The 13,542-nt window shown below is 40.2% G+C and overlaps 1 protein-coding gene across 1 annotated transcript; it reads right to left on the bottom strand.

Annotated features, from left to right (window-relative positions):
* Positions 1–5,140: 5,140 nt before the first annotated feature.
* On the bottom strand, positions 5,141–13,194 carry LOC130188026 (prenylcysteine oxidase-like). The gene is made up of 7 exons (XM_056406072.1): positions 12,842–13,194; positions 11,897–12,103; positions 11,050–11,224; positions 10,259–10,470; positions 9,794–9,934; positions 7,865–8,276; positions 5,141–7,128 (listed from the first exon to the last, which is right to left on the bottom strand). The coding sequence occupies exons 1-7, from the start codon at positions 12,951–12,953 to the stop codon at positions 6,879–6,881; spliced, it is 1,509 nt and encodes a 502-aa protein (XP_056262047.1). The 5' UTR covers positions 12,954–13,194; the 3' UTR covers positions 5,141–6,878.
* Positions 13,195–13,542: the final 348 nt, after the last annotated feature.

Raw genomic sequence — 13,542 nt, 5'->3', positions numbered from 1 at the left:
GAAATACTGAGGCAGTTTGTCCACGTCCAAATATCTACTTTGTATCATGAAGACCAAACATTCCCAAAAATATATTTCATTTTTTTGTAACATGTTAATTCCCCACATGAGATTATGAATGCTGTTTCATAGGGATTTTACAGTATGCCACCATGAATATAAGTGTGATGTAGACGTATACAATCAGCATTGACTTAACATCATTGCATGTGGGTAACCTTTCCATTGATTTATGTGTGGCAAATGAACACTAAGTAAATACGATTGTAACAGGGTGCACTGTCCAACATTAACAACATAATGTTGCTTTATAAAGGTTTTGTGAGGACGGCCTTTGTAGGAAAACCCCACAAGATACCATTACATTCATTCTTTCTTTTTTTAAAGACAGAACATTGTATTGTCCGATCCATCCATAACCAGAAAACAAAATACTATTTTGTGAACATTCAACAACATTTATTGATTACATTTCTCCAGAAATTATAATTATTCAGCCCCCACCTGTGAGAAAACTGGCAAGTTTAAAAGAAGCAATCAACTGCCTGATTTCCATCAACTCACAAACAGTCTATTGAGCTCAGTCAGAAAGAAACACCCATCACCAGCTGTTCCAGGGAGCCTACGCCCCACTTTCACTGGAAATAGAAACCAGGACTCCAGTCTTTACCAAGTGTGAAAACTTAGTCTAAAGACCATTAATTAACAAAGAAATAAAAAACATTCAATAATATTTTTGTGGTCTGAGTTGAAGTTTCTTTATTTTTTTAGAGAAAGAGAGGTCCCAGAGAAAAAGACATATTACACTTTCACTTTCATTATTCCTCAAAAACACCAAAGTGAACACAGCATTTGGGTCTGAAAGCTTGACATTGTTTCAGGCCAGAGAGCCACAGCCGAGCAGGGAGCAAAATAACATCACAAGATGCAGGGGAATGCTCACAGTAACCTTTGACCCCCATCCTGCAGCTGACAGAGCGAGCGTCCCCATTGGACGTCTCTGTGTAGGTCAATTGAAGCTGCGGCAGCAGCGTGAACAGACCACTGCGGTCATCTCACAGTCTCCGAGTGCACATTTCACACACACAGCAAACGGCCCGCAGAGATTCTCTGCCAGTTTGAGGATGGCATGAAATTTGGAGGGTCTGTGTGTTCTGGGGAATCTGTGAGCTTCTACTGAAATAAGACTTGTTTTTGCACTCAGCAGTATTATTATTAAAACTAATGTGTGTGACTTTAATGCAGGGCCCACAACATGATGTATTCTGTGTTGATAACTCTGGAGTGTAGGTTACATTTGGTTCATGCTTACTGACATTCTATGCATACTTCTTCTTTTTTTTAGCACAAACTTAAGATATAAGTCTAAGTAAGTATATAAGTCTAAGTATAATTATCAAAGTAAAAGCCTGGAAACCCAAAATACAAGACAAATTACACAAGAGCCTCTAAAAATACACTCAAAATATTACTATAGCATAGCTCAAGGTTGAAATAGTGTATATATATATACATCCACATCAGGTGAACGGTGTAGGAATTACAACACATTTTATACGTGTCACCTCCTTTTTAAGGGACCAAAAGTAATTGGACAAACTAATATAATCATCAATGTAATTGTCAGTTTTAATACTTGGTTGCAAATCCTTTGCAGTCAATGACAGCCTGAAGTCTGGAACCCAGAGACATCACCAGACGCTGGGTTTCATCCCTGATGACGCTCTGCCAGACCCAGTGGCGGCTCCTGAAAGAATTCTCAGGGGGGGGGCATGATTGACCCTCCCAAAACCACAGAACTTCAGACAGCTGTCTATGTGTAGCTTCGTCACAATGCCATCAAGTCATGTGACTCCAGTCAGTGTTATGGCTGTGACTGAACTCTGTCTGTGATCTTGTAGTTAGTTCATAAGCACAGACAGACAGTCTGAGGCAGTCTGTGAGCTGTCTGTCAGTAATCCAGCTCCTGGTCTTTGATTTGGTTATTTTTTAAGATTTAAATAATTATAATAATAATAAATATGAGATCACCATTTGTGACTCCTGCGTCTGTGCTTTTTCAAAAAATAGAATGAATACAATTGTAATCACTTTCAAGTAAACCAGATTGCTCTGCCAGACAAGAAAAAAGCTCAATGTTGAGCTTTTGTTTTGAAGGGCAACAGCAGAAAAGCCGAAGAATCTCGGCTGTCGCGCATGCGCAGGCGTAACTTGTTAATGCCGTAACGTAAACATTTACACAAAGGGACAGGCATTTCAACATTTATTTATTCATGACTTAGTTTTATGTCGGTGTACTTTGACCTTGTGTAATATGTGAAGTTCATATATTACACAAGTAAATGTAAAGACAGAAGTGTTAAAAAAAAAAAATCTGAGATCTTAAAAGGGTATTTGAGGAGGTTTAGGTCTGCACTTGCAGATTAGACGAGACGGATTAAAAATAGAATTATATACACGACCGTTCAAAAGTTTGGGGTCATCCAGACAATTTCGTGTCTTCCATGAAAACTCACTTTTATTTATCAAATGAATTGAAAATTGAATAGAAAATATAGTCAAGACATTGCCAAGGTTAGAAATAATGATTAATATTTGAAGTATGAATTTTGTTCTTCAAACTTCAAGCTCAAAGGAAGGCCAGTTGTATAGTTTATATCACCAGCATAACTGTTTTCAGCTGTGCTAACATAATTGCACAAGGGTTTTCTAATCAGACATTAGTCTTCTAAGGCGATTAGCAAACACAATGTACCATTAGAACACTGGAGTGATAGTTGATGGAAATGGGCCTCTATACACCTATGGAGATATTTCATTAGAAACCAGACATTTCCACCAAGAATAGTCATTTAGCACATTAACAATGTATAGTGTGTATTTTTGATTTATGTTATCTTTATTGAAAAAACAGTGCTTTTCTTTGAAAAATAAAGACATTTCTAAGTGACCCCAAACTTTTGAACGGTAGTGTATATATTTGTAATGTTTACGATGAGTTACACTACAAAAACCCTTGATCCAACATTTCCCACAATGCACAACATTTGCATTGTTTATCCCATGAAAATTTAAGACACGAATCAGACAACAAATCAATCAGCGCTGGGCTTTCCAACACGATTCCCAGTCTTCACTCAGAAGATGGAGCTGGCCCGGGTGTCATCCTGTGACCTCATTTCTGAACAGTTGGTCATGTGACAACGGCAAACCTGTTTCAAGGATTTTCTTTGGCATCGGATGCAAATCACCTGTTTGATGTTGAGCTGGCGCTATTCACTGAATGAAGACCGTGAGCTGTAGTTAAAGCTCTGTGTGACTGAGTTCAGCGTCTTTGTTACATTCAGTACCTTCATGGTGGTTTTCTCAGACCTGCATTTCTGGACTTGAATGTTCTCCTCCTGAACAATGTGTGTTATTCAACAGTCATTTAGTCAAATATTGTACTTAAGTACAAATTTGAGTTACTTTACTTGAGTATTTTCCAGCAACTTCTTCTCAACTGCAGTATGGAGGCAAATGTTGTAGTTTTTAACTACATGTATTTGATGGCTTTAGTTACTAGTGCAGATTTAGATTATTGATATACAATATAAATTAGTGAATAGATTGTATATGTTAAGCTACTCTTTGGTAGTATATTTTGATAATACTTTTGTATTTTTTATGTTTCAATGCAGGATTTACCAAAGTATTTTAACACTAATTGTATTGCTACTTTTATTTAAGCAAAATATCTGGATACCACTGCAGTAGTTTGCCTGAGGTGACAGAGCTCAGCAACAAGGAAGGAAGTAGTGAGGAGTGTGTGAACAGATTTTAAAGCCCTCAGAGGCAAGTTTGTCATTTTGGGCTATAAAAAATAAACTTAATTAAATTGAACAACATAGTCGAGGGATTTAATGCGGCACTCCTAGAGACTTCTGTCCTGGTTGATTTAGAAACTCTATTTAAGTGTAAAAAATTTGATTTTGTTTTGAGCATAGCAGTCTTGTTTTTAATAAATGAGGTGAGTGTGCAAAATTGTGCGAGTACCATTATTTGTGTAAAACAGCACTTAGTCCCCTGGGAATGTCACCAGAGACAACCAGTTATAATTTCTCCAAATATTTAAATATTGTAATACTTTCTGCGATAGGCTCAATTACCAGTGTTACTACCTCTTTCAGCAATAGTGATTTAACAGACATTTATTTATATGAAAATATAAAAAAGAAGCATAAGTGACCCATGTTTGAGTCTTGGGACAATTAGTTTCCAATGTCCCTTCTTTCTTCTTCTCTCCATTCTGTTAGCCGCTTTGTGATGGAGCTCTTGCTGCTGGGAAGCCCAGGAAGTGGAGACACAGGACCCATTATACATCATAATAGACAGAGCACTGTGGAGAAGAGCTTTGTTGTTGGCCTCTTCATGCTTTCCACTTCTTTGAAAGTTTTACATTCTTGATCCTGAAACAGCTAATTTTGAAACACTTCACAAGCGGTAGGCTCGAAAATACTGAATATATTTTAGAGCGTTTAAAATCATACGGGGGAATCAATCTTTTTCCACTGTGAGCAGAAATCGGTCACACATCTTAGCACGGGGCCATAATGGTCTGCTGAAATTCATTCAGGATCTTTGACATGGAATAGTTGGTGATGGAGGACAGTGAGAGGATCTCAAATTACTTTTCTTGAGATATACTGTCTGGCCACTTGTTCAATTTCACAGTACAAAGACTGAAATAGATCATTAAGTGGAACAATTAGGTAGATTTAGGATCTTATAATCGGAGCTCAGTATGAAAACTGTCATCACAGTGACAACACTGCAGCATGTCGTCCATTTAACTGCATGTATCTGATTCATAAATCTGGAAAGCAACATTTTGAAACTATCCACCGGAAGACATGTGGTAGGAGTTTACAGACCGATCACGTTCACTTTCTTTTTTATTCCCATTCCAGTAAAAGAAAATTAAACTTCAAATAGCTCAAACACTGGCAAGATGAAATCAAGCAAGAAAGTAGATTGTGTTCAGTGCTCAAAGGCTTTTAAATCAATCTTCTGCTGAGTCATTATGACTAGACAGGGAATAAAACCAGAACTCAAAATAAATCAGTGGGTTTTCAGTATTCTTTAAAAACAAAAATTCCTCGCAACTCATCCAATACTTTAATTTAATCAACTGTCGATATAGTGCACTTCATTCATGAAAACATCAGCAGATGAAATATGTTGATACATGCTTTGCGAAGCAGAAAGTTGCATTTGTAAAGCAATAGTGGTTCGATGTGGAGTCACAGAGATCTGTTGTTGGACATAATGGTCTCGACTCACTCCGTCCAGCAACCTGTAATCACATCTCACGACCTTCATCGGCGGACAGTTTGCTCCGCCCCTCAGCTCAGTAGGATTCTGCGATGATGTTGAAAGTTCTGCAAAAACCCAGCAAGTGAATCTTGATTGAGATGGTTCTCAATCCCTCTGGTAAAGCCACAAGATGATTCTACAATACTCATAAATATATGTTTTGATTATTTAATTTGTCTTCATTTCAGATGGACCACCGTGATTTCTGATGCCACTGTCGAATGTTAAACAATTCCATCAGATTAAAAGGTTGTGTAGTTTTCTCATCACATTAGCCGTCCACTAAAGCTCTTTGGAGTCACACGGTTTTCAGTTGACAGTTAAATTAGTTTTTTTTCCGAATCCAGAAATCCACTACAGTCGAAATACAGTTTTTCAAATGTAAATGAACAAAACCAGACATTTCTCAGTCCTTTGCAGGAAATCAAAAGGTTTTCATATCAAGCCATCATTTTAGGCACTTGCCATTTCTAAAGGTTAACGTCCAACTATCTCAATACCGTTTCTCTAAGATTGCAGCGCTTATTAAATGTAGCATCTCAATAAAGCTTTAGGGCTTGGGATAAAAAGGTCATCTTTACCACCAGCAGTGGCACGGATCTGCCCTCTGCTTTCATTTGGCCGAGTGTGAAAGCTTGTTGGCTCTGTTCCCCGGGGAAACATATTTCCACTGGATTATGCAGAAGGAAAGGGAGCTAATGAAATGGTCTGATGAGAGGGAGCATAGCGCCAGTGGCCACTGCCTAGTCACTGAATAAGGATTTTATTAATTTACACAAATTCTTCAGAAATCAATTTAAAGAGATTCGGGCCAGCAGCCAGTCCAGGAACACTCCCCAAATATAGAGATAGTAAAAGCAGAGCTGCAGTTGTTTTTGAGGGCTGGTTTATGTATCCGTCTCATACCTCAGACTAAGACTCATTTACAAGTCTCATTAATGCTCTCAATCTTGATTCCAAGGAGTGTTTTCATGATTTGACCACAGCATTTTTGTATTTACCCAGAGCATCACCAGTGACCTTAAACTGGTTCTCATTAACTGGTGTTCATTCCCACCACCGGCAACTCGTACGACGGGGACTCCTCAGTCCATTCACCTCCGACTGAGATAAATATTACCTGGTGTTTCCCCATTGTTGCTTAGTTTCCATATTTCTTGGCAAAGAAAAGCTTCTTGCAGCTGATTTATTTGGATGAAACCACTAACTAGCATTAGCAACCAGTCCTGGAAAATGTCTAAACTGGTCTTTGAAAAGTAGCATAGGACCAGTTTTCTTACGGGATGCGAGTAATACGAGTTATAGACTTGACTTGACTTTGACACTTACTTGTTTTCTACTGAGGATGAGGCAGGCTAGGATTATGTTCAACGAATTGCTCTTGTATTCAGTCTATTAAATATATGTTGTATTGCTTAGAAGCATTTGAATATACTTTGCCACGAGAAGCTTCAGTCAAACTGCAGAATGTCCTTAACACGGCCATCGGCTTCGGGATGCCGTCAGGTTTTCAGATGACCCGGTCATAGCTCAATCTTGATCCTGTGCATCAGATCTTTCTGGTCCACCATGTCCGTCTGTCTGTTCCAGCGGTGGTACGCCAGCAGGGCGATGTTCTTGGCCGCGACTGAGCTCATCTCCATCGCGCTGCCAGCCAACTCGATGCCGTTGAGGTAGTAGAGGTTGGGGTGGAGCTCCACAGGAGACAGTGCCTGGTTGCTGCCGTAACAAGGGTAGGCCTGCCACTCAGTCACCTGCACGGAGTAGTACGACCTGAGATCCAGAGGTACAGTAAAAGAGGAAAGTTCTTACTGTGATGTTAAAAAGATCTCATTGTAACAGGGCATTGTCAATGTTCTTGGATTTGGATTGCCATGACATTTGATTCATGGTCCCCTCAGGATGACTTGTGAGCCCATAACTTTTCATATCGCACTCTCATCACGATCTTCACTTTGTTAATGACCAAATAAATAATTGCAAAACTAGTGCCATTACCATCAGCCTCAGCTGTACTTCATGCTGACAAGACAAATTTAGCTGTTAATGAGAAAAAAAAGACATTACATTGACTTTTTACACTGTCTTCATTTAGTTTAAAGCACCACCGTGCCCAGATACAGACCTGCTAGCATGCATCATGTACATTTATTATATCATGAAAAGAATAGAATGTATCTTGAGGACATGTTTAAGTTAATCTGCAACTATTTTGATAATCTTGTTTGTTATTTTCTCAACAAAAAAGGCCAAAAGTCGCTGGCTACAACTGGCGACAACTAAGAATGTGAATAATGCATTGTCTGTTATGATAGCTCATTGAATATCTTTAGGGTTTGGACAGATGGTCAAACAAAACAAGCAACATTTATATGGGAAATTTGGGAAATTACGATGGCTTTTTTCACTAGTTTCTGGACCAAATTACTAATTGAGAAGATAATTGCCAAATGATGCAATAATGGTTAGTTGCGGCCATGGTTACTTTGCCATGGAGGGAGTGTCTGACCTGAACAGTGTTTTGAGCTGAGCCTTGTCCAGAGGTTGTGGTGAGAACACTTTGTAGACTCCAGCCTCCTGTGGCTGCTTACGCCGGAAGCCAGTCGAGATGTTGACAGGACAAACACTTGCCACGCTGTTAAAAAACAGGTCGAGTGTCTCAGTTGTCAAGACGCTGGCGAAGGGGAAAAGGCGAGGGTCCGGGAAACCAAAGAAAGAGGTATTGAGGTAACCGTGGACAATGGTTGCGACCGTGCTGTGATAGTTGCCGGGGAGCTCCTCAAAGGCAGGGGTGAAACCTTGGAACTGGACCCCAGACCTGACACTGGCCTGGAGCGGCGTCGCAAACACCACGATGTCATACAGCTCCGAGCCCGTCTCTGACGCTGTGGCGTAACTCAGCTGGTACTGGGGCACCTCCCCTGTCGGGGAAACGCAGACCAATAATGTTGATATTGTACTACATGATTCAGATACAAATGTATCCACATCACTTCACTAGTATCCATCTAATATATATATATATATTAGGGCTGTCAGCGTTAACGCGTTAATCTATGCGATTAATTTGGCCGCGTTAACGCACTAAGATATTTTAACGCAATTAACGCAACTTTGTTTACTTCCGGTGTTCGTTTAAGTTTTTACACTCCTCTGAGTGTCAAACCGTGGCAGTGCGGTTTAACACTGTTTCCGTTTTTAAAACAATTATTTCTCCGCGAAAATAAGGAGCATAAATCAGTTTAAACTCTGGATGAATCAGTCGGGTTTCCTCCTGCTCCTCCTTCCTCCCGTCTCCCCCTCTGATACACAGAGGAACGGAGGGGCGACGTGTCGGGTGACGCGGCGCGGAGAGAACTCGTCACACGAAACCTTCACCGTGATTGGTCAATCCGTTTGTCTGTCAACATTTTGCGAAAAAGACAACCAATGAACACTCAGTAAATCACAAAGGACCTCCCACCTCACAGGTGAGGCTCATTAGCAGCCTGTCAGTCAGAGAACCAGAGAACACGAGGACAACTGAGCCTCATTGTAGAGAGCTGAGATTGTTCTGGAATGTTTGATGTATAACACTGGGATGTGTCATATGAAAACGCCTTTAAAAGGTGAATTTACATTTTTTTGTAAAATGGAGAACATGCCCCCAGACTCCAGAGGGTTAATGAGACATATTTGAATGTCAGTCAGTTACCAAGGCCACTGGTTCTGCTGCTGTTCAGTGTTAAAGATGACAGGACCAATGGGGTCTCAATATACTTCTTTTTTTTTACTAATCTGGATGTTTCACTGAAGAAACTATTCATCATCCACAATATTAAATACCTCACTGGCACTTTATAGGTAGGAGCCTCTTTGAAAACACAGCTCTGTGTGAAGATTTGTCTTTAAAAAGAAGAAGAAAAAAACTTTTAATCGCGATTAATGAATTTCAAAATGTGCGATTAATTAGTTAATTTTTTTACATCGATTGACAGCCCTAATATATATATATATATATACAGTGCATCCCTAGTATAAATATATATATAGGCTATTATATACTGTTCTTGGCTGCTAACTTTTGTGTGTGATATTTATATTTTATAATAATTAATAATGAATGAATAATTATATATATATATAAATATACCGTTATATATATATGCATCTATATTTACATTTAATATATTAAATGTATAATATATATATATATATATTTAACACGGTACATATATATATAATATAAATATCGATAATATATTAATATTATTTTTATAATACATATCTAAAAAATGTGCAGATAATAACGGTACATTTATATTAGTATGTATAGGAACACGTTTTTGTGATGTTTTGTAAAATGTTAAATACTGTGGCAGCAAGAGAAATAAACAAGCACCAATTCTAGTTTGCTGCAGGTTACAAGTTGCTAATATTCCGCTCCTGTGGTCTGCACCTGAGTAGACGGGCGAGATGGAGCTGACTTGTGCTTGCAGCAGGTTAGCGTTAGCCATCTTCAGCAGGCCAGAACATACCAGCTTGTTGCCTCCTTCCACTGCCCACAGGTTATTCTGGGCACCAGCTAAAGACACAGCGCCTGTAACACACACACACAAACGCACACACTCTCTCAGACAGGACCAAGTGCTGGAAACCAATTATCAGCTGCCCACACATGTTCCTGTTCTCTTGCTCCCATAGGCCACCCCTTACTCACACCTTTCTCCCCCCTCTTCTATTTCCAACTCCCGCTCCTCCCTTCAGCGTCTCCTGTATCTTTTTTCCTTCCTTTCCTCCATCCTAACCTCCACCCGCCCAAAATTCATTGCCGCAGCCTTCCTCTTCTCCATCTCTTTTCTACTTATCAACGGCCACTCGCTCCCTCCTCTTTTTCTACTGCTCATTTCGTCACTCATCTGACCTACAAAGGCAGGGATGCTGACGTTCTGGCCGTAGTTGACCCTCATGACCGGCTCGATGACCTCGTCGATGAAACGCTGCGATACACCCAGCTCCAGCAGGGAATCAGAGAGTGGTCTCCGGGTCATGTTGATGAAGCCACTCCCCCCAAGAGAGTCTAATAGTTCCTCCACCGAGCTGAAGGCATAGCCATGGGCCTGGTACTTGTAGATCCTGTATTATACATGCAACAAATGGTTAATTATCAATGACAGTAGCAAATGAATGAATCAGCAGGCAGATTTTCTGATTAAAATCTTCCCATCTCAGAAAAAAAAGACAGAAACAGAGAGAGGGATATACAGGCTCACAGTTGATCTAAAGAGTGTAAGAAAGACTAAATGATACAAGAGATAAATCACTTCCTGAGGGAGGAAATAGAGGTCAATGACTAGGGAGTCAAAATAACATAATATTAGCAAAATATTCATTGTCTTGGCCATATTTGACTGTCACTTGTGAGGTTGTGCATCACCTGATATCTGAGACAGTACTAGCTGAGGGAAGACAACAGCTCTGTTGTCGTATTTATTTAGACATCATGGTTGGAAAGTCACACACTTAGTTTAGGTTTTTAAGTGATTACAGCGGCAGGCTAGGAAATGAAATAAATCATAATACGTTTTAGCCATTGACTGCCACACTGTGAGGCAGTATCAGGCGTTCATTTTATACCTAAACTATATATCCAGGTATAGCGGCACAACAGCTACATCCTGTAAAGAAAACCCGGCACAAATTGTTCTGGCTCACCTCATGAATTTCTCCATAATTTCCTCCACCCACATCTGAAGGCGTATGAAGCTGATGCCATAGCGCCACCACAGCCGAAACAGGTCCAACAGGTACCAGTCTGTCTCCTCCAGAATCACCTGCTTGCCGTTAAACACAGCGGTCTTACCCGCCACACTGCGTCGGTACTTCAAACCTTGAGAGGCGGACAAAGGACGACACAAAGGACAAACAAACACAGATACACACAGGCAGGAATTTAGTATTGAATAAATGGTACATTTTCAAATTAAAATATATATATTTCCATATATATTTTAAGAACTGTGATCTGCCATTGATCAATGTAATTTTCTCTGAACATTTCTTGACTTTGAAATGAAATGCCGCATTCGAAGATGTAAACAGTCATGTGGTCAGTTTACTCAGACTGGACCCTGAATCCTGGAGACAGAACCACTATGATTTGTCTTCCAGTTAAGAGAGACACACATAAAGTGCTGCTTATTAAATTCAAACCATCAACCTTTCTTGACTGATGATCACTTTTCTTGCTCAGCTTACGTCTGCTGGAGGCAGTCACAACATGTGTCAGATCAAGCTAGATACTCATCTTCATCGCTGTTACACAGGATCTCCATATTCTACAAAAAGCACAACTCATTTCCACAAAGAAACCCGAAACAGATGTTTGCAGGTTCCACTGGAAATCACCTCTGTTACTGCCCAGCTCTTGTTTTAACTCACTTTTGACTATTTAACATGCATCCATTGACAGATAAGTGACTAAATGAATGCTACGCAGTTACATATACTTGTTGTCTTGTCTGCCCTTTAAGCTTTGGGTGTCGTGTGTTTGTCCACAAACCTAGCTGTTTGACAAACTCCTGCATGTGGAGGTTGAGGGAGTGAATGATGGAACCTCCAGACTCGTAGTCGTTGTGATTAACGGTTACAGTGGCAAGACGGCCTCCGACCGCCCCCTTCTCAAACACGTCTACTTGGACCTCAGGGCCAAAGTGCTGCCGCAGGAAATGGGCTGTGGCACTGCCTCCTATCCCTGCCCCGACCACCGCTGGAGCACAGAGGACCGGAGCCAATGACAGAGAAGAAGTGTGAAAACAGAAGTGAAATTTGGCAGAAAATTAGTGACATTAATCCTACCAAATTGTGCGTATAATTGTATGTCATCTGCAGGAGTTTAAAGACCTGCTAAAAATGCATGTTACTCAATATATAATACAAATTAATCACAATTGAGCGATTCAAAAGTATTGTGTTATTGTGTCTACTACTATAGTATTTTGAATGATTGTTTAAGTAATTTTGACAAACAAAAGTGGCAATCTTAAATGAGTGATGGACTTCTTGAACAGGTGGACGCAGGCGAAACAGACTTGTGTAAAGATGAGAGAAAAGAGGAGGAAGCCTGGGACTCAAAGGGTCCAACGTTTTCTAGCTGGCTGACTTTAAACATTATTGCCATGTGATTTATCTTTATTACACGCATGCTATATTTGAATAAATAAGTCATCATCCTTCAAAGTGCAATAATGAAAACATGCCATTTGAATTACAAATTATTAACCAACGTTTTGAATCGAAATTAAAATTACCATATAACGCTACATGTAATAATAACGGTATTTAACAGGTGCTCGTGAAAACACAATGGAGGATTAACGAGCTATCTGGTGACCACGCACGAATACGTTCATTTCACCATCGCTCAGAGTAGCGTGTCGGCCTCTGAACGAGTGCTGACAGGCTATAAATTCATCAGCTTTTGTGTTTAACACGGTGCTTTTCTTGCCTATTTTAGACGGCGGAGCTCCGTCGACATGAGCGGATCCCGCCGGGTCTCCGACACCCGACCAAGCCGACAGCACGACGACCAGCAGCGGGAGAAGCGGGCTGCACATCATCGCACCAGAGCGGAGACAACCGGGAGAAAGGAGGCCAACGGCAGCAGCGACCGTTAGCTAAAGCATTAGGTTAATGCTGAAGTCAGCTACTTTTTTTATTCCTATTTTCTTTACACAACAAAACGCAGGTCAGTTGACTCCGTCGCTGTAAATGTGCACGACTGCGTTTTAAATGTGGTCGTTATACTGCACAGAAGATGGCTCTAATGACCATGCAGATCAATTCTCCAATCAACCGCCGGTCACGTTCACTTCCGGTAACATCACGTGATTTGAAACGAGGCTTGTTTCGACCAATCACAGCAGTCAGCGCAAGGTAAGTGCGCACACACTCGTATGATTTCCTTTTACCATTTCCAACGTTTTTTTGGGACTACACATCAAATATTATAGTCAAGATTCATATCGTAGTCGAACGGCTTAGTTTTATGCTTAAAACTCTTCATAAAATAATGTTTACTAGAGTGAATGAATGCGAAATTCACTTCCGGAACCGGTCAAAGGGTGGGCGGTCATAGAACTGTGAAGCTCACGAGTCACGTTGGCTAATTTAAACATGGTACATACAACTTATATCATTCTCCAGAGA

The sequence above is a fragment of the Pseudoliparis swirei genome, chromosome 3 (assembly GCF_029220125.1).
Source record: "Pseudoliparis swirei isolate HS2019 ecotype Mariana Trench chromosome 3, NWPU_hadal_v1, whole genome shotgun sequence".
Classification (NCBI taxonomy): Eukaryota; Metazoa; Chordata; class Actinopteri; order Perciformes; family Liparidae; genus Pseudoliparis; species Pseudoliparis swirei.
The sequence above is the reverse complement of the archived record's forward strand: the minus strand, read 5'-3'. Positions and strand labels throughout refer to the sequence as shown.